The 20283-nt window shown below is 48.9% G+C and overlaps 1 protein-coding gene across 4 annotated transcripts in view; it reads left to right on the forward strand.

The window, feature by feature from the left end:
* Positions 1 to 17341, forward strand: part of FAM135B (family with sequence similarity 135 member B) — a 171754-nt gene extending 154413 nt beyond the window's left edge. For 3 of the 4 annotated variants that reach the window (XM_019724341.2, XM_074316296.1, XM_074316297.1), the window contains 10 exons: positions 86 to 159; positions 856 to 1010; positions 5159 to 7145; positions 8984 to 9150; positions 10060 to 10151; positions 10997 to 11094; positions 12337 to 12488; positions 14968 to 15078; positions 16548 to 16661; positions 16847 to 17192. In XM_019724341.2, the coding sequence (XP_019579900.2) occupies positions 86 to 159; positions 856 to 1010; positions 5159 to 7145; positions 8984 to 9150; positions 10060 to 10151; positions 10997 to 11094; positions 12337 to 12488; positions 14968 to 15078; positions 16548 to 16661; positions 16847 to 17052 (3156 nt within the window). In that variant the 3' untranslated portion in view covers positions 17053 to 17192. Of the gene's footprint in view, positions 1 to 85; positions 160 to 855; positions 1011 to 5158; positions 7146 to 8983; positions 9151 to 10059; positions 10152 to 10996; positions 11095 to 12336; positions 12489 to 14967; positions 15079 to 16547; positions 16662 to 16846 lie in introns of all 4 variants that reach the window. The other variant, XM_019724323.2, reaches the window with a different exon arrangement.
* The last annotated feature ends 2942 nt before the right edge of the window (positions 17342 to 20283 follow it).

The raw sequence follows: 20283 nt of genomic DNA on the forward strand, positions 1-20283 counted from the left end.
TGGACTCAATTTCCTTATAAAAACAGAAAAATCAAGGTAATACCTACCGAATGAATTCAACTGTCTACGTGATTTTATTCCTCAGGTCCGAAGGTTTTCCGAGGCCTTCTTTTACATGGAGCACCAAAAACTCGCAGTCCTGAGCTTTCAGGAAAATCTGTAAGTGACCCACGGCGTACCCATGTCGCACCCTAAAAGTAGGCAGCCAAAGCAGTCTTGTGCAAAGTCCCTTCTCCCCTTCATCTCAGCCAACTGAAGTTCAAAATCCTATTCCTCCATTTACTTTCCGTGGGTGCTTGAGAAAGTTATTTTTATGTCACTCTTGTGTTTTTTTATTGTTTTTATTACTTTGTTCCTAAACGTTACATAGTCTTATTTTCCTTAAAATGGGGGAACCAAATGAGAACACCCACACACGTGAACACACAGTGTAAGCCACAGATTGCTCAGAAAACATTAGGTGATGCCCAGAGAGTTACACACATTTTTATTGCACATGCAGGCATAGAGGATACGGCAGGGAACAAAGTAATGATTTTGTCCTCATGGATCACTCATTTTAGTGGAGAAACAGGCAGGATGTAAATTATATCATTTTAGGTAGTGACAAGTAAAGATAAACAAATCAAAGCAAGGACCTAGAAAATGAGAAGGGGTACGGCCAGATTCCGCATCAATGCTGAATAACTACCTCTCAGAAGAGCAAAAACAAATAGTCAACAGTCAACTCTGTTGCCACTACAGGGTTTGCTGACCATTTTCTGAATGTTTTCTTGGGATCAGGGTGGGGAGGGGGAGGGCAGCCATTTTAAAGCATTGAAATCTTCCTCGGACACTCCCCTGTGCGTTCCCCAGGATACAGACCCACAGCCAGCTGTCTCTGGACGTCCGGGACTCGGAGTACCTCACCAGCATGCCGCCGCTGCCCGCAGAGTGCCTGGACATCGACGGCGACTGGAGCACGCTGCCCGTTATCTTTGAGGACAGATACGTGGACTACCCTGCGACAGGCGAGTCTTCTCTATTCTGGGCAGACTCGAGAACAGGCCTTGCCACTGGGGTCAGTTGTCCTGTTCATGTGCCAACAGCCATGGGACCAAATTAATGAAGGACTTTGTTAGTTCCTGGAGGAGATGCAAAAACTAAGGTTGAGCTAGTTATTTGAAATGACTTTGCGTCAGTGAAATCGACAAATCAGTGTAGCCAAAGGGCAATTATAGTAAATAGCAACTTCCCGGCTGCTTCAGGGGCGGAATTGTACCTAGTGCCTCAGTGTCTCCACCTACGAAACGGGAACCACGTTCTCCCCCCTCATCGGAGTGCCATGAGCAGTGGAGGGGGATCCTTTCTTACCTCGAATGTGCAATTCAAACCTATGAAGTCATTCTTAGTTAAACTGGAATCGCGTTCAGTCAGACGACTGTGGAGTCCTTGCTTTATGCCAGGAGCCATGCAAGGTGTTCGAGAACGTGTACTGCATCACTATACGCATTAGTGGATGGACGATTCCTTTTAGGAAGAAAAGATAACATGTGTGTATCGTGTTAACCCGAAAATAAGACCAAGTTTTATATTAATTTTTGCTCCAAAAGATGCATTAGGGCTTATGTTCAGGGGGTGTCATCCTGAAAAATCATGCTAAGGCTTGTTTTCTGGTTAGGTCTTATTTTCGGGGCAACACGGTATTTGTGTGTGTGTGTGTGTGTGTGTGTGTGTGTGTGTGTGTGTGTGTATATGTGTTTTGCTGGTGTCGCATCGTTTGTTAATAGGTCACCTGGAGAGAGCATGCAAACTGGACATGCACTGAATGTCAGTTCTCTGTCCCCTCCCACAGCTTGTTGGAAACCAACAAGCTATTACAGACGACAAAGTTGAAATAGACCCCTGATCCCTTGAAGGACCAGAAAATGCCAGCCCCTTTGCTGGAGGTCTTATATGTTTTATCTTTTTAATCCTATAACCAAAACCTCACAAACACTGTTTCATAGAGAGAAACTGAGGCAGGAGTAGAAGTACATATTAAAGATCATGCAGCTTATAAAAGCCAACATTCAAAGCCAAGTCACTCCATCTGCAAAGCCCGTGGTCCTGCCTTGCCATCATCTTTGTGAGGTGTTTTAAAACAGTCTGCTTGGGTACCCATCATTTAAATGATGGGCCACTTATAGATCAGAATATCTGCAATTTGAGATTTGTAGGGTGTTTTCAAAGTCTAGATGACTTCCAAGGACAAAGCAACCTTGCAAACAAATGATGCTATTTGGTTCTTAGTTGCACCCTGACACCTAGTGTCAGCACTGTGTATTACAGCTAAATTGTGGACTAGTTGTAGAGATGGCAGCCAACCCAGCTGGTCAAACATAGCTTACAACTGTGCATTGAGACTGTGTGTGTGTGTGTGTGTGTGTGTGTGTGTGTGTGTGTGTATACATATGTACATATGTTCATCTTCATTATAGTTATATAATTTACAGAAAATTTGAAGAAATTTAAAATAATCACCCTCTATCAGACCCTCTAACATTACCATTAGGCTTTGCTTCAAATTGCCTCCCAGTCTTCTTTCTATGCATATTACTAGATGCCCTAGTGGATAGAAAGCTCAGTCGCTCAGCTGTGAGTGCACTTATATTGCCTGTCTTTATGTTTTGTAAATCCACTTCACATCAGCTGAACGCTACTTATCACGCAGCATTGGCTGCACTCAGCCCCAGTCTTTCTGGGGCTTTCCTGCCCAGCTGTTCCCACTGTCTGTCATTCATTGCCCTAGAGTCTACACATCTGCCCATGCAGGTTCCTCTAAGCCATGCGCTGCCCATATCTACATGGAATTTTAGGATCAACCTCTCTTTGCGGCCTCTGTGTTGTGTTTGGGCTGTGGACCCCAGCTGAGGCGGAGACCCAAGCACTTCTGATCCCATCTTCCCAGAAGACAGTGGCTCTCAGAGGCCTGGCTATCTCCCCAAGTCTTCTCTCCACAGACCTTTCACCTGACCCATCGCTACCCCCAAAACTACTTTTGCAGAGTTATGTGTGTCCCCACTCAGCACCCAAAGCTTCCCTTGGCCCCCTTGTTCTTTGCAATGTACTTTGGTGATTCTTTAATCCCAAGGCAAAAGCATTAGCAAAGAAAGAACCATTTCCTTTTTCCTGACGGGCTTGGTGACCTTCATATTTATAACTTACAAGGAGGTTCTCAGATTTGCATTCCATTCTTTTAGTGTAGTGAAAAAGGGAAATCAAAGAGATGCCTTTCCATATTAAAATAATAACATTTATCCATGGTGTACTATAGTACCTTGGCTAGAGTACTTACTGTGTGCCAGGCACTCACAAATTCTGTGTATGTTACCTGTAATCCCTTCTCCACCCACCCCTCCCTCCCCTGTTCCAAAGGGATTGAACGGTTTGCCTAAGGTTTCAGCAGTTGGCCAGACTGCCTGCATTTTAATCTCTTTTCCCAACAATTAGTAACTGCGTGAAATTGGGCCAAAGAGTTGCAATTTCCATTCTGTACGGCTACTGCGAGCAGTGGATAGTTCCATCCATAGACCACTTAAGAGTGACTAGCACAAAGGAAGTTACGAATGCTTGTCAACTAATACCGTTAGTTCGTATCTGACTCCAAATCCATTCTCTTTGAATTAGAGCCTTTGCTCCTCTGACTTTTCCTTAGTTGTAGTAGTGGAAGGAAACTTGCTATTTTGACCCCCCACTTCTTCACTGGGCTCTCTGAGTCCTGTCTTAACTGTTGACGATAAATCTGATACATCTTTTATTTCTGTTCCAAGAACCCACCAGTTCACCTGTTACCATCATATAAAGACCAGACTCCTCATTCATACAAGTTCATCCACATTGTGGGTTCTCTCTACCTGTCTAACCGCACCCCCTTCCTCTGCATAATCTTGCACCCCCGACTCTGCAGCCTTTGTCCACGTTTCTCCCACTCCTCATAGGCCTCATGATCTCCTTCTTGGAAGAAAATTAATTCCTCTTCTCCAGGCCACAGCCACATTCTTTTGGTAGGTGAGCCGACTCTACTGTATCTGCATATGTTTCTCAATGTTTCTAATTCCTTAGAGGCAGCGATGGGTAGATGATTATAACTCATCCTCAGTTCTCCTCTTCCTAACCCGTAGACACTAAATGACACTGAACTTGTGTCTTTTCCAAACCAACACAATAGTTAATGAGGGTAAGAGGCTTTGTTTTGCTGCATTGCTGCTCTCGTCTCAATTCATTTTACGAGCACAATTCGCTGACTACGTACCAGCCATGATGCAAACCGTGGGGATATAGGTACTCATAAGACAAACCCTCCTCTCCAGTGGGAACAAGAAATGCACAATGGGTCGTAGTATGGTGGTAGATGTGTCCCATTAACTGTGTGCAGGGGTGGCCCTGGGAACTTGCCACAGAGAATGTCTACCTCGCTGTAGAGTGTGGGGACATTCCACCAGAGGGAGGGACATTTGCTTAGTCTCTCAAGATGCAAAGAACGTGTCCAGGTGATGAAGAGATCCAGTCTTTTACATTCTTTTCCCTAAACCTTGGCCCTAAACGTCACTCAAAGGAATGAGATGATAATGTCTCAAAGTCCTGTGCAGTTTTTAAGGGTCTAAATGGTTTACTTCATAACATTCAATAGTGATTATCATCGTTTTACTTCTATTAAGCCATATGGAGGATTTAAAGAAAATAAAAGACCAGTCCACCTTCTTTTGTTTGGTGAATATGGAAATTGATGCCTCGGTGTCCAGAGTTTTTATTGGGGTTGCATTATGTAGGGGTTGTTGATTGAATCACTGACCACATGACTGAACTCAATCCCCAGCCCACTGTCCCTCATCAGAGGTTGTATTGGTGTCACCTGACCAACTGATTGGAGGGTGGGTCTTTCTGGCATGGCCAGCCCCCATCCTGAGTCATCTCCTGAGCAGAAACTATCAGAGGACGAACCCTGAGTCACCGGGTTAGCATAAGCTAGCTATCGTGAATACAAATGCATTCCTAGCACTTGGGCAATTCCAAGAATTCAGAGGTTATCTCTCAGAAACAAAGTCCTGCCAAATTCTTCATGCTACCATCAGGCATTTTAATAGTTTGTGAATATAGATTCTTAAACTATAATGCATTTTTTCCTTTCTTTTTGTAGGACCTGATTTGAGTGTTTACCCTAACTTTGATGTCCCAGCAACAAGTCCCGCAAAAATGAGTCTAAAAAATAGAGAAGAGAACCGTATTGTAAATAGAAAATCACCTTTAAGGGAACACCCTGTCTTGCCCACCATGAAACCACCCCAAGTGGACTCTGGCGGAGAGGTGAGGAGTGCGGAGCCAGATGAGAACGTAACCACACCAAATTACACGGACGTGTGTTCTGAGTCTCAGGTGTATCTGACAATTGGCGAATTCCAGAACAAAGAAGGTTTGCCTGAAGAGGAATGTTGGCCTGGCCAAAGGGCTGATGTCAGCACGCATTCCCTAGCAGCTGAGGAGCTGCCCAGGAGTCCGGACCCAGGGGACGGCCAGGGCCCAGCGCTCACCTACATGGATGTGAAGTGCAGCAATGAGAGCCCCTGCAGAGCTGAACCCACAGTGACCCAGAGAGCTCAGCACGGGAGTCGGCGCTTTCGGGACAACTGTGATTTAGACAGAACTCTGCTAAGTGAAGGGGTGGCTGGCGGAAGTCGTCCAAATGCCATCTCCTCAGAGAAAACAGCGCCCCATGAGTTAAGGACTGGAGGAAAGGGAGCTGATCACGAGGGTAAAGTACTGCTCCTGAGTCTCAAGCTCCTCCCCCATGAGCCCAGCGATGCACTAAACTCTGCATGGAAGGACTCCCTGGACGGCAGGGCTGCCTCCAAGGACCCCCCCACAGAGGAGCAGGAGGCAGTGTCGGTGGTCTCTGCGGAAATCAAGCGGTCTTCTTCCCTCGTCTCTGATTCCGGCATCGAGAGTGAGCCCAGCTCCGTGGCCTGGTCCGAGGCCCGAAGCAGGGCCCTGGAGTTACCCAGTGACCGGGAAGCCTTGCACCAGCTGGTGCGAAGACAAACTCTGCACAGGAACTCCTTGGAGGGCGGACACACGGAGAGCAACACGAGTTGGCCAAGCGGGATCCAGGCGTCCCTGACCTCCATCAGTTCTTTGCCTTACGAGGAGGAGGAGCGGGAGCTGGCACTCACCAAACTGACCAAGTCCGTATCTGCACCCCAGATCAGCAGCCCCGAGGAGTCTGCGGCAGACGCGGATGCCGGACAGCAAGGGGGGCGTCTGGCGGGAGCTCCACCTGTGCACGTGCAGAGCGTAGAGCCCTCAGGACGCAGTGGCTCCAGCACCCAGGACTCTGGGGTGGCTCATCTTCTTGTGGAGGGGGCCTCAGATGCTGACACCGAGCAGGGCCCTGGTTACATGGACATCCCTAAAGGGAATGAGAGCCCATTTGACCCCCAAGGACCCTGCTGTCTTGATGGCAGGACCGAGAACCCCCCAGGGGTTGACACCAAAGGTCTTAATTTAAAAATGCCATGTATCGCAGCCCTTGGAAACCCGAGGGACAGATCTTTTCCTAGGGCACGAATGGAGCCCCCAAAGGGCATGTCTGCAGACCTGAAGGTGGGGAACGGAGCGCTTCCCAACAGCAGTGACTCAGATGGTGAGAGTCCCCCTTGCCATATGGTGTCTGGATTGAGTTGTGCATCCACTATTGAAGCCACTGACCTGACTGCAGCAGGCGAGCGGAGCAGCTCTCCTTGCACCAGTGATGACAGGGTGTTGAGTGCAAGAGCAAGCCCCTTCCTGCAGGCTGGGCGTGACGCGGGCGCTGTGACTCCCGCCACTCACTCCCAAGCTCAGGGAGACCCAGAGCCAAGGGCAGGCGCTTCCATGCTGGTGTCCCACCTGAGCCCCGCAGAGACCTTCGCTCTGGACAGCCTGAAGGCCGTGGAGGTCGTCAACTTATCTGTGTCTTGCACTACCACGTGTCTCCCTTTCTCGTCTGTGCCCAAGGAGACCCCTGCCAGGGCTGCGTTCTCCTCCAAACAGACCTCCTTTCCCATCACTCATCAGCCTTTGGGTTCCTTTGGGGTTGTGTCTACTCATTCCAGGAACTCGCAGGACGGAGTCGGCGAGCGGATGTGTAGGTAAGCTTGCTGGCGGCTCCCTAGCCAGCAGTCTGGGAGATGTTCGCACCTATTTCTCAATGTCAGGCAGACTGTTTCAAAACGGAGATAATCAGCTCTTTTCTCATCTAAATAAAGCATTCACATCGTACAGGTCAGAAACGTAGACTAGTACAAAGAAATACATGTTATCTGTAAGCCCATCTCTCAAATACAGCCACTGTGTAAGTTTGTCCACACGTTTTTTCTACCTGCCTCTCTGTCTGTTAATTCTTTTATTGCAAACATAGGATAATTCTGTGCAAACTAAGTGTTTTCAACTTAATGTATTGGAAACAGCTATGTTCAACACTCTGATTTGGCATTATCACGTTGATATGTAAACAATATTCCATTGTGTGGCTGTGCCATGATTTATGAAGAGTCCTTTAGAGATGAGCACTGGAGTTTTTTTTCAGTTTTTACTATGATAAACACCTCTCTCCTGAGTATCACTGTCCCTCTACCTTTGCACCTTTGGGAGGGTCTTTGGGGCCTAGGACGGCTTCTTCAGAGTTGCCTCCTGAGCTTCTCTTGGTGAGCCCCTAAGGTTATCATTCCTTCTGCAATGGCAGACATCACCCCTCATGCTTTTGTTGGGTTTGTATTCATATGGCTCCCTCCCCTGTAAACTGTATATTTGATTAAATATGGTATAGAATCATTTTATTGAAGCATCCCATCTTATTTCCTCTTTGGCAAAATGCTAAAGAATTAATGATACTGGCAGAAGAAATCGCACAGGCAGGCCCACTGTGGATCACTGTTTTACAAAGACTACGAAACACCTCGGATGAGCCCGTGTTATCAGTGTAACAGATACTTAGCAGGCATTTTCCGATGCCTGGCCAGGAGTGTCCTGTCGCTTATTGTGCTCACAGTCTGTCAGGGAGACAGAGGATGAGGGGAGTAAATGAGGGCAGTGGGGTTAAAGGGACGGTTCCTGTGTGCATAGCTGAGCCAGGAGGAGAAAGATCTCATCTGGCTGGGGACAGTGAGTATGAATAGAGATGGTGGCCAGAAGAAGATTTGTGAAGATGACACCTAAACTGAAAAGAAAAGATAAGAGACCTGATAGTGATGATTTGGCTCGTAACAGATAACATTGTTTTTTACTACCTAATCTATTTCAAGTACTGTTCTAAGCATTTTGCATAGATTATATCACTTCATACACAAAATGGTGTTATTAATTAGACAGCGATGCCATTCCCCTTTGATAAATGAAGACATGGAATGAAGAGAGGTGAAGTTGTTGGCCCCCAGCTAGGACGAGTCAACGCTGAGATTCTGACCTTGGCAGTCAGACTCCTGAGCCCAGGCTCCTAAACACCATCTTGTCAGATAACCAGACAAAGAACATGGTAACCAGGTGGGAAAGGCATTTCTGGCAGAATAGACCCAAATGCACTAAGGTACGGAAGCCAAGCAACTCGATTCACGCCAGGGAGGATGCGAAATGTGTTCTTTCTGGAGGCTTGGAGAGGACGTTGGAGAAGTAGGTGGAGGCCAAGCCGTGGTGGCCTGGTAGGCCATGTTGAGAAGCTTTCACTCTGGGAAGGTCTTTTTAAACACTGGGTGGATCCTTGCAGCTGGATAGATCTTGGAAGTCTCGTTCAATGCAGGGACCGCATAGAAATCTACAGGCCCCAAACCAATACCGTTTTTGGGTTTTCCCGGGGCGTCTTCCCATCTCCTTGTTTAGAACCAAGCTTCCCTCCCTAGCATCTCCCCTGAGGTCCCATGTCCATCGTTCAACTCATCTGCTGTTCAGTATGGCGTGCACAGCGTGGCTTGTGATTAATTAGTGTATTCTCCAGTTTTTATCAGGCCAAAGAAAAATTTAAAAAAGACCTGAAGATTGATGGATTTCTGTACAGTGACTTGTCCGTACTAGCTTCTGATATCCCGTATTTCCCACCAGAGGAAGAGGAAGAAAACTTGGAAGATGGGATTCACCTGGTAGTCTGTGTCCACGGCCTGGATGGTGAGTCCCCAGAAGGTCTCGTCCTCAAACTCCTGTGCGATGAGCAATGTGTTGCATTTAGGAAGGAATCTGGCTCAGGACTCCTTCAGCAAACGTCCCGTTAGCAACCGCAGGGTGACACACGTGTGCCGGGTCTAGGGAACTGGCATGGCCTTGCTCCCACAGAAAAGATCTCTCTGGCACAAGAATCTGTTGAGAAAATGAAATACAGAGATGAAAGGCATAGATGAATTAATTAATGGAAAGAAGGAATGGAGGAAATAAAGGCATAGGGAGATGGAATGAAGGACGGAAGACACAGGATGTGTTCTTTGTGCCTCTGCTCTCAGCGGCAGCCCTCTGTCCCTGACGGTCACTGTGGAGCAGGTGGCACCTATGGGGCTCACACGTCCATGGCTCCTGTCCCCGAGGGTCACTCTGATTCTGTTGTAGACAGCTGCGCCCAGGCTGGCCCGTCTGGGGGGCTCACTGACTACCTGGAAGTGGCCCAGCTAGATAGTCTCTGTCTTAAGCAAGAAATTTATGAGGGGACTTGTGGATGTCACATTGTTCCGTGTCCACTGTGAACTGGCACCACAAGTAGTGTCCCGAGGAAAGAGAATTGGCTGTGGTAGAAGGGGGGGGGGTGTGTGCCTGCTGCTGTCCCGCGTGTGGAGTGCTCACTAGCCACGTGCTTGTAGGTCCCAGAATAATTCCACTGAGGTCGGACTTCCTCGAAAGGCCTTGAAACAGGGGTGGGGGCGGGGAGCTGCATGGGGCCAGTGGGTTGGACTTGTGTTAGTTGTTTTTATCATCTGCTTAAGGAAAAAATGGGAAATGGGGGATGGGAGAAGAAGGGGAAAGAAATCCTGGGGTGTCAGCTTTTACATGGTTAACTAAGGTCTGCGCTGGGCTGTTTGTCATTTACAGGGAACAGTGCAGACCTCCGGCTGGTAAAGACTTTCATAGAACTGGGGCTTCCTGGAGGCAAACTGGACTTCCTGATGTCAGAAAAGAACCAGGTATGACGGCCGGGACATCAGAACTGAGAGTTCCTGAGTCACGTCTTACAGGAGCCTCCTAAAGTCACTAGGATAGTTTGGGCACACAGAATGGAGAGGGCTTGCCAGGGAACACTGGCCAGGCACTCAGATGCCCTGGAGACAAAGGGGTCATTGTTTTCCTTAGGGAAGGTGAGGACAGAGTAAAAATTGGGAACAGGTGAGTCAGGTGAATGGGACCTTTTGGCTGCACAGGGCATTGGGCTGGGTGACAGCTCAGAGCATACGTGATATGGGGGCCTGCACTGGGGGGCTGTCACTGGTGTCCATGTCACCCGTGGAGCTGGGTTACGATCCTGTTAGAGTCAGAGGTCACCTGTGTGGCCTTGGCCATGTCCAGGTAAGAGGAGTTTGGAGCTCTCATAAGGAGTCAGAGTAGATGAGCATTTAGAGATTCCCTGATAAAGAGGTGAGGCTGGGGGTGTGGTTGTCGATTCTCACCCCAAGGGACTTGAGACGGATGAGTGCCAAGTATTTTTGGGAGGCACAGAACTGCTTATAAGGAAAGGGTCCCACGACCACTGGCAATGGGAATTGTGCAGAACAGCCAACAAGCCAGCATCTCCTCCCCGCATCGCTAGGGCTCAGGTCTGCGTCACTCGCCCTCCTAGCTGAGGATTCTTCAGTGTCCCCAAGTTTCTTCACGAGAGCCCCAATCTGTGGGCCCTGTTTCTTGACGCTGACCCCCAATCTGTAACCCCAACATTAGGCTTCAGTGCATTCCCAGAATGTGCTGTGGTGTTTAATTGGGGGGCCTGGCCTTGCTCTGATCCCCCCGACCCCCCGTTTCCTCTGTCCTCTTCCAGATGGACACGTTCGCAGACTTTGACACTATGACGGATCGGTTATTGGATGAAATCATTCAGCACATCCAGCTGTACAACCTGTCCATATCCCGAATCAGGTAACAGGAGGGCACAGGACTTCATGCTGGAGGGGGTGGGGGCTGATGTGTCTGAGTGTCTGCCGTGTACAGGTCCACATGCTGCCCTCTGCGTACCTCCAGGTACAGCGACGTGTGACGTTTCATGGAGTAGATGCTTCTCAGAGCAGCAGTGACTAGCGGGGCTGCTTGGCACCCCCATATGTGTCATAGCATGTGCACAGGGGAATACACCTTTTCTAAATCATACGCAGAGACTTGGACCCAATCAAATATCCCTAGGTTTGAATTGTTGTTCCTCTAACACTCACAAGTCTGAATCCCAACCTGCCATGCAGCGTTTTGCAAGCTTCCTAAATCCGGAGTCCGTGTTTCTATGGAGTGGGGCCAGCCTTGAGATGACGTGCTGTGTGGCTGAATGGATTCCTGCCCAAGAAGAGGGTTTCGGTCGGTGCTAAGTGCATCCTTCCACCGTAACAGATAACGTGCATTAAACGTTTAGAGGATTAAGGTGCTTGCACTTGCCATGGGTGGGTACAGTGGTGTGTGCAAAAGGGCGTTCCCCCATTTAGGCCTCAGAGATAAACTGTCACCTCCTTATTTCACAAATGAGTGTTTAGGGGCTTACAGAGGTTAGGGAAGAATCAGAGGGCACCATGGGAAGAGGGAGGGTGGCCTCCCTTTCCTATCACAGGGTTTCCACACACAGTTATTTAATTTGGAAGCACTGATGTGTTGGATCCATACATCTGTGAGCAGAGGACGACCGGCACAGACCATGCAGGAGGGTGTCCACCGGTGTGGGCTGAGAGCGGGCAACTCGACGGATTCATAGTGGAAAGAGTGATGAAGGAAACCAGGTAGTGGTCAGAAGCCAGGTCCTGAATGGCCGCAGAAGCCAGGAGGAGAAGTTGGGGTTGTGTCCTGTGAAGGACCAAGACGGTTCAATGCTCAGGCATGTGTTTCAGAAAGGACCCAGGTGGCCGGAGAGGGGACATGGACACCAGATGGGGTGGGGCTGCTCTGACAGTGCAAAGGTGGGCACGATGCCCACACTCTCTTCTGACCACACTGGGCATCGCAAGGTCCACTCACAAAGATGCTATGTCAGGCTTCACGTGGCCAGAGTTTGGAAACCTAACGGGGAGGAACTCATGGCCCCCACCCCCCTGGCCAGTACCCGTTGGCACGCCCAGCCCATCGCACCCCGGCACCCGGCTGACTGATGTCACACCCACTTGCACCGTTTCTCTCGCCAAACAGCTTTATCGGCCATTCCCTCGGCAACATCATCATCCGCTCGGTCCTGACGCGGCCCCGCTTCCGCTATTACCTCAACAAACTGCACACGTTCCTGTCGCTGTCGGGGCCTCACTTGGGGACCCTGTACAACAACAGCACCCTGGTTAGTACAGGTAAGGCTTTCCCAAGCCTCGTCGTTTCTCAGGATTCATTCGGAGCCGGGGGGCGAAGAAGCCAGAGGCAGACGTCCTCCTGGATGGAACCTTGTGATGTCGGAGCTCTTCAAAGTGGGACAATGGAAAGGGACCTGGGCTGAGAAAGACGCCTTTTCGTTTGTGTGCTGAGCGAGGTTAGACTGGGTGTTTCCCAAGGTCTCTTCTGTTTGCAGCTGTCTGTGGACGAAGAGGTGAGGTCCCTGGGGTCCTGGCTGCAAAAGGTGTGGAGGAGAGAGCTTGGGTGTGTCAGCCCACCTGCGCTGCTATAAGAAATTACACAGACAGGGGGCTTATGAACCTCCGCTATTGATTTCTCCCAGTTCTGGAGGCTGGCAGTCTGAGATCAGGGTGCCAGCCTGGTCTGGTGAGGGTCCTCTTCTGGGTCGCAGGTTTCTGGTTGTATCCTTGGGTGGTGGAAGGGGTGAGGGGGCTCTGTGGGGTCTCCTCTGATGAGGGCACTAATCCCACTCATGGGGGCTCCACCCTCATGACTTAAGCACCTCCCAAAGTCCCCACCTCCACATACCATCGCACTGGAGGTTAGTTATCAACATATGAATTTGGGGGAATAAACATTCAGTCTTTAGCACTCAGCTGGACAGCTGTGTGGGGTGAGGGTCTAGAGCAGTGAGCTTTGCATCTTGTCACTTCCCATGAGACTGTGGTTGAGTTCAACCCAGACACTCTGGCCAAGACATTTCACCTCCGTGCTACTTAGTTTCCTTATGTTTCAAGTGGAGTTAATGTGTGTGTGTGTGTGTGTGTGTGTGTGTGTGTGTGTGTGTGTATGTATGCTTAGGTATATGAATAGATACACTTATGATATATAGATGTATGTATGTGTGTATATATGTATCTGTATAAACACACACATATACACACACACACACACAGTGTGTGTGTTTGCACACGTGTTTGTGTGGATAATAGAATTGTTAAGAATTAAACAGGAGAAGGGGGGAAAGGTGAACTGACATGTATGGAAGGTCAACTGTAGCCAAATTCTGTGCTTCTGCCTGCAATGTAACAACACAGCCCCTGCTCAGAGGCTCTCACGGTTCCCTCTGTGCTGAGGGGGCGATATCATAGTGGATAAGGAAGGAAGGCTCAATGAATCTTCGAAGGTGAGCAGAACTTCCAGAACAGCACATGGTAGGACACGTTTTCTGTGCAGAAGGAATCGTGCATGTAAGAACACAGAAGCCTGGTGTTATCAGCCAGCTACAGGTGGTTCTTTGTGACAGGGATACTGCAGGGTGACCTGAGGGCCAGGAGATGGCAGCAAGGCCCTCAGGAGGAGCCTGGGAATAAAGGGCCTCATGTGACATGATGGGTTATTAGACTAACCCTCAGACCACTTGGATGCTACTAACATGTGGTGACAGTGGAAGTGACATGATTTGGTGTATGGCTGCCCACCTAGGTCGTTGGGTTTTGTATAATAATAAACAGTGTTTTCAATCGTATTCCTGGTGAAGACTTTCGTAGTCCCGAGTGCACCCATTCCTTTTGTGGCGTCTTGGGTCACCTCTCTCGAGGTCCCCACTCCGTGCCCATCTCCCAGCCTCTGCCACTGCTCCCTCACACAGAGAAAGCTGGGCTGTGTGCTTTCCTCACCTGAGGTGGGGTTGTGTGTTTGCTCTTATGCTATTTTAAGGACATTATTTGTGAGTTATTTGGAAGGTTTTTCCTCTATTATTCCGTCTTTCCTCACAAATCAGGGAAGCCCTCTTTGGACAGAAACAAATTATTTAAACCACTATTATTATTATTATTATTATTTTATAATTATAAAGTAATCTTGCAACATTATGAAGAGTTTTAAAAGGAGAGATTACCAAGAATTCTTCCAATCTAGCACATGCAGAGTAATTTTGTACAGCTCACTGTACTTATTGCTATCTGCATCCACACGTACACGGCAGAAATAATAACATCTGCACACATTGTGTCTTGTCTATTTACTTGCATTTTTGTCAGCTTTATTTGTGTGTGTGACTGTGACACAAGAGTCATACTCAGCAGCAGTCTTACTGGCAGAATCACCGTAGGGAAATGGATGGATTCTGAAATGCAAAGTCAATGTTAATTTTTCTATTTCCTGAATGGGTGTGTCAGGAGCATTCTTACATCCTTTTTTTGTATTTAGGATTGTTTCCTTAGCCTCGATTTATGGAGGAGGATGAGTAGATCGAAGGGTGCAGACAGTTTTGTGACTCCTGCAGCCTGTGACCATGTCGTTTTCCAGGATGATCTCATAGCCCCGCCCCCCAGAGCATAAGAATACGGGTGTCCCTCTAAGTTCCAGGCGTTTGCTAGAATGCCTGCTACGCTGTAATCTTTAAGTTAGCTAAAAATCCCTGTTGAATGTTGACCTCTCCCTAGTTATTTTCTGCTGTCTCTGTTTCTGTGTTTGATTTTTGTTTTGTTTTCCTAGGCTTGTGGCTCATGCAGAAACTGAAAAAGTCGGGGTCCCTCCTGCAACTGACCTTCAGGGATAACGCCGATCTGCGCAAGTGTTTCCTCTACCAGCTCAGCCAAAAGACAGGTGAGTGGCTCTCTGGGCAGCACCCCAGTGTGACCCCAAGTGTGATCTGAGGAGCCACCCCTGTGGCCCCAAGTGGCTTCCACGCTCCGTTGATTCCCTCGTGACGCCCGGCATGCACAGCCTCTTAGCTCATCAGGAGACCATCGGCTGCCCGAGAAATCAGCCACTCCTGGCCCGTCTGCCCCACCACGTGAGATGTGTCAGAGGTGTGGTCCCAGGTGTATGCGGGGGTCACCTCTACAGTACAGCACAGCCTCGCATTCCTTCTAACCTTTTAACTTCCTAGTCACACAGGCCCAAGGTCTGTGGGCCAACTCACAGCTCCCTCACCCAGGTATAGATCCACCACAAAACGGGCGGATAAACACTGTTATGTTGCTGGGACATGGGGGTCCTTCCCAGCCAGGCCCGACAGTGCTCAGAGGTGTGGAAGCCCCCAGCTGTGCTGGGAGTGAGCAGAGGACACCAGTGCCCCCCCACCCCCCGAGGGAGCACTGGGCCTGGCCCGGGGCCGTCCTCTGGTCCATAGTCGTCCTTCAGTGTCTGAACACTGATTCTGGTCCCATCCCTGGCATCACCACATGCTGATGTGTGACCTCCGGCAAGTTTCTTAGCCACCTGTGTGTTAGGTGACCTGCCAGGGTGATGCCCCCTGGAGAAGAAGTACGGGATACAGGATCGGGCAGCGGGGACGTGGGGTGGCAGTGTGACCCCCACAGAGATCTCAGCAAGCCCCACTCACCGGAGGGTGGAGCTGGGGCGGATCTTAGTGTAGAGCAAGGGCTGGTCTTTACACCGCTGCCCTGGACCAGCCTGTCATCGAGGCGGCCTGACACCCAGCCAGTGTTTGGGATGGGATTTTGGATGAGAGGACCCACTTCAGTGGAGGAGTTCCCTGAAGGGACCCTGGGCTGACTGCAGTCCGGGGGGGTTCCCAGGTGGGTTCTGGGTGTCACGCTGCAGCCCCTGGAGATTTTGATGGGCTCTGAGAACAGAAGGAATATGCTCTGTTCTTCAGTTTGGATGATCCCTCCATCGCTGCAGGCAGAGAGGTGGGTTCAGAGTCTGTCTTCCTAAAGCAGGTGACATGACAAGGGCTGGCATTAAGGGGGCTGTCAGGATTGAGAGTGGGGGAAAATACTAGTTGGGTTTCCTTACGGGTTCCTGAGTGTCCCTAGCTCAGGAGGGCTTTCTTGTCACTGACACGTTGCTTGTCTCACTGTTCAGAGGAGCTTAGTTCCCATGTGTGACGAGAACAAAGCCCTCCCCTTCCTCCTAAGGTACAAAGCTACAGTGTAGCAATTTCTTCTCTCCATCTCACCCACCAGAAGGTCCTTATGCAACCACACAAGCAGTGTGTCAGGAATCTGCTCGCTTTGCCTGCCCAGGGCAGGTTTGCACAGTGTGTGCAATCGGAGGGTATGTGGTGAACCTCCCCGGGTGAAAGACCCCCACCTGGCTCGTTGCAGGTCTGCAGTATTTTAAAAACGTCGTGCTGGTGGCTTCTCCCCAAGACCGCTATGTACCATTTCATTCAGCCAGGATCGAAATGTGCAGAACTGCCCTCAGAGACAGACACACGGGTAAGCCGCGTTGCATTTGTATGATTTAAACAGCAAAGTCCATTCACGAAGTCGGGCTCCGGCCCAGCAGGGCGCTTCAGGGGTTCCTCCCAGGAATAGGACCCAACACACGCCCAGTGACTGTCTCTAGATTGCTCTGCTCCGTGCGGCCCGACCTCCTTTCTATCCTTCTTCCCTCCTCTCAGGGCCCGTCTACGCCGAAATGATCAACAACCTTCTCAGCCCCTTGGTGGAAGCCAAGGGCTGCTCTCTGATCCGACACAATGTGTTCCACGCGCTGCCCAACACTGCCAACACCCTCATCGGCCGGGCAGCCCACATCGCCGTGCTGGACTCCGAACTCTTCCTGGAGAAGTTTTTCCTGGTGGCGGGACTCAACTACTTCAAGTAATGGCCTGGAGGGAGCTGGCGATGGGGAGCTCGCGCGGAACACTGACGACCCAGGAGCATTTGAGCTGAGACATCCTTTGGTAGACCTCTGCCATTCCCGGCTGGAGCCCAGAGGGATGGAGGGTGGGGTGGGACCAGACATTCGAGGTGCTTCCATTTCGGAGATTTGGGAAAGCTGAACCCATCGTGTTACACACAACAGACTTTGCCTGAACCTGTCTAACCACCTGGAGTCTCATTCAAGATGCTTTGTAGGGAAACTAGGCGAAAATAAAGAAATGGTACTTGGAGTGGGTGAGCCCATCATTTTCACCACCACGGGCTCACGGTTTCACTAGATGTGTCCAGTATGTTACTAGCTCATAGCTTTATCAGTTTCAATTAAATTAAGTGCACACAAGCATTTCAGAACTCAGGTTAACCTCTGTGCAGAGTGAACACATTTGTGTAAATACAACCCTTAATAGAGTCAATGTGCCACTTGTTCAAGAAAATACGATGCTTATGCTCTCACTCTCTCCTCCTGTTTTCTGGACAAGGGGCAAAGGGATATGTTGTAAACTCCACTTTTATTCCGTAACAGCAGGGGGTGGGGTGATGTAAGGTAGAGGTGATGCTGTTGGTGCAAGTTTGTTACAAAAAAACAAATAACTAGAAGAAGAACATGGAGAATCAGTGGGGCCACCCACTTCTCCAGACTTTTTCTATGCATAACCTTGGTCCATCATTTATGTTGGGGATTGCTTAAATCTCTGTCTGTGGTAGGGAAAGCTGAGTTAGACTAAAGCTAGCAGAAGGGGGCCCGGGGATTAATGCACACGTGTGAGAAGCTCCTGCTGGTATACTTCCAAAGAAATGCTGTGTTAGCATTTGACGCAATTGCAAAAAATTAAGACCATTAGCGCGGCCAGCTGCTGCTCCTCTCTGTGGAAGGAGAAAAGCATCTCAGTGGAGGAATGCTGGATTCCAAACCTCAGGGGAGCTCTAAGCAGGGTGCTGGTTATCTTTCAATAGAAATGTCTTCTTGCCTTAGGAAAATAAAGGGCTAGGAAAGGCCACCATTGATAAAAATCAAGGGTGAGGTCAGAGAGGAGAACAGTAGCCAAATGGAAGACTCAAATGTCATTGATTTGCGGCTTCAGGGGAAGTTTGGAAACTTACCAGGATGTTTAATGTGGTTCCAGAGACTGAGTACGCTCTATGGGTTAAAAGAAGCCTAGAAATTCTCTTAGTTGTGTTGAAGGAACCCATCAAACAGAACGGTAGGGATGATAATATGGGGGACCCATCTTCTGGACGTTGTAGCTCCTGCTTCTGCAAAAATCCCTTCGAAAGTGTGGAAACTCATCTGGGACCAGACTCCTGGTCCCGGCACCTGGACCAGGATCCTAGGTCGCCGACACCATGGTAACGAAACCAAGTAAATCCTGGCTTACCTGAGAATTTCAGTTCTTTGCCTATGAACGATGTGGCTTTGGAAAACAAATCAGACCATGAGAAACATGTCCAGATCGGCACCTTTGCAGGGAACACACCTGTGGATTTCTTAAGACAGAAAAAAGGGGTGGGGGGCCGGACATTCTGCAACGGCATACTTCCACACAGCGGTTTAGGATTTCTCTGTGGGTCTTCCTCACACTTTCATTGCATCCTACTCTTAGCATGTGGGGAATCAGGAAGCCGTCTGGCCACTTTCCCACTGGGTATTTTTCCAAGTCCCCAGTGGGCATAGCCTATGTCACTCATGAACAGCGCCAATCCGCTGTAGAACCCAGGAGGAATTTGGTCCCTGTGGTGCAGCCTGCGATGTGTGTTTCCTGGCAAGTGGCCAGGCTCATGCCCATGCTGGAGTTTGTAGCGACATCTCCTTCCTGGCCCAGTGAGGAGCCCTGCCCCTCTGATGAGTGCGTTTCGTTTTGTGTTTCCACTTCCCATCAGCAAAGTTTGTCATTCCCTGGTCATTGGAGAGACCATGTAGCCAGCGGTTATGGAGCCAGGGTGAGTCCAATGACCATTGTCTTTTCCAAAAGCCAGATGCCATTTTTAACTTCAATATGCTGTCTGGACATAGTGAGAACTCATGGCAATAAACGTCCAGCGGCATGGTGCACCTCTTGTTTTTATAGGGGTGTGCTGCTGTCTTTGTAACCCTCTCTGGCCTCTGAGCTTCTATTATAATTGTGTAGAAAGGACATCTCTGTATTGTAAATAAGAGTGTCAGGTGTTGCATTATCATGCCTCATTTGAAAAGGCTTTTTATGTCTCTTTTTATTGACATATAGATATCTAAGCTATATATATATATTGTAAAACAGAGACATTCTATTATTGATGATGCAAATTATAAACAAAATGCCTGCCAAGGTAAGGAGCTAGTATGTCTTCATTCTCAGCATCATTTTTGTTTTTTGTTTTTATAATTTGCTAAGTTCCTCAGAACTAGTTAGAAATAAAAATTACCAATACTGAGGTTAATTGGAATTTGTCATTCAGAGAAGCAGATGTGAACCTTAAGTTACCTTGAGGCAGAATAAATACCTCAAAGATGGGTGGAAAGCAGCAGGAGTGCTGGAACCCTGGGGCGGAGGTGGAGGGCGTCACTCCTTTCTCCTTCCTTATCACAGTGTCTTCTTCTATGTCCTTGAGAGCAGGAACCACGTCTAAGTTATCACTGTACCCTTGTTCCACCCATTCCCTGGCATAGAGTTGGGGTTCAGTACATATTGCTGAGGAGGACTGGTTTGTCCTTGAAAGCTCGTGTTGTCTTCTCTGGCCCCCAGCCAACCCACAGCAGTTGATTCTGTTGCAGAAAGGGCTTGGTTTTGGCTCATGTTGACCCTCTAAGCTTCTGAACTTGCAAGAGGAGAGTAGTTTCAAGAGCTAAGACCTCATAGTGGTAGTTTTCTGTAATGGGAAAAGCCAGCTATATCTCTGGGGCATGCTTCCAAGAGGCGGAGGCAGGGGAGTGGGTCAAGTTTCCTTGTCTATATAACAGATTTGAAAATATCTACTTTGAAAGGTAGTTGGGGGTATAAGAGAGAAGGGAAGAGCCGAGTGTCTGGGACAGTACCTGCTGAGAGTAGCTGTTTTAAAATTGGGGGAGGTACCGTAGGAATATTTTATAACAAAAGGTTAGCTCTAGGGAATTTTCCTGATGATAAAATAAGAAAATTTTACATGGCCTCAAAGTGATTCACACGTGATGGCTGGAGAGAGGTCACCTTTTTGATAC

This window comes from Rhinolophus sinicus, linkage group LG12 (assembly GCF_036562045.2).
Source record: "Rhinolophus sinicus isolate RSC01 linkage group LG12, ASM3656204v1, whole genome shotgun sequence".
In the NCBI taxonomy this organism is placed as follows: Eukaryota; Metazoa; Chordata; class Mammalia; order Chiroptera; family Rhinolophidae; genus Rhinolophus; species Rhinolophus sinicus.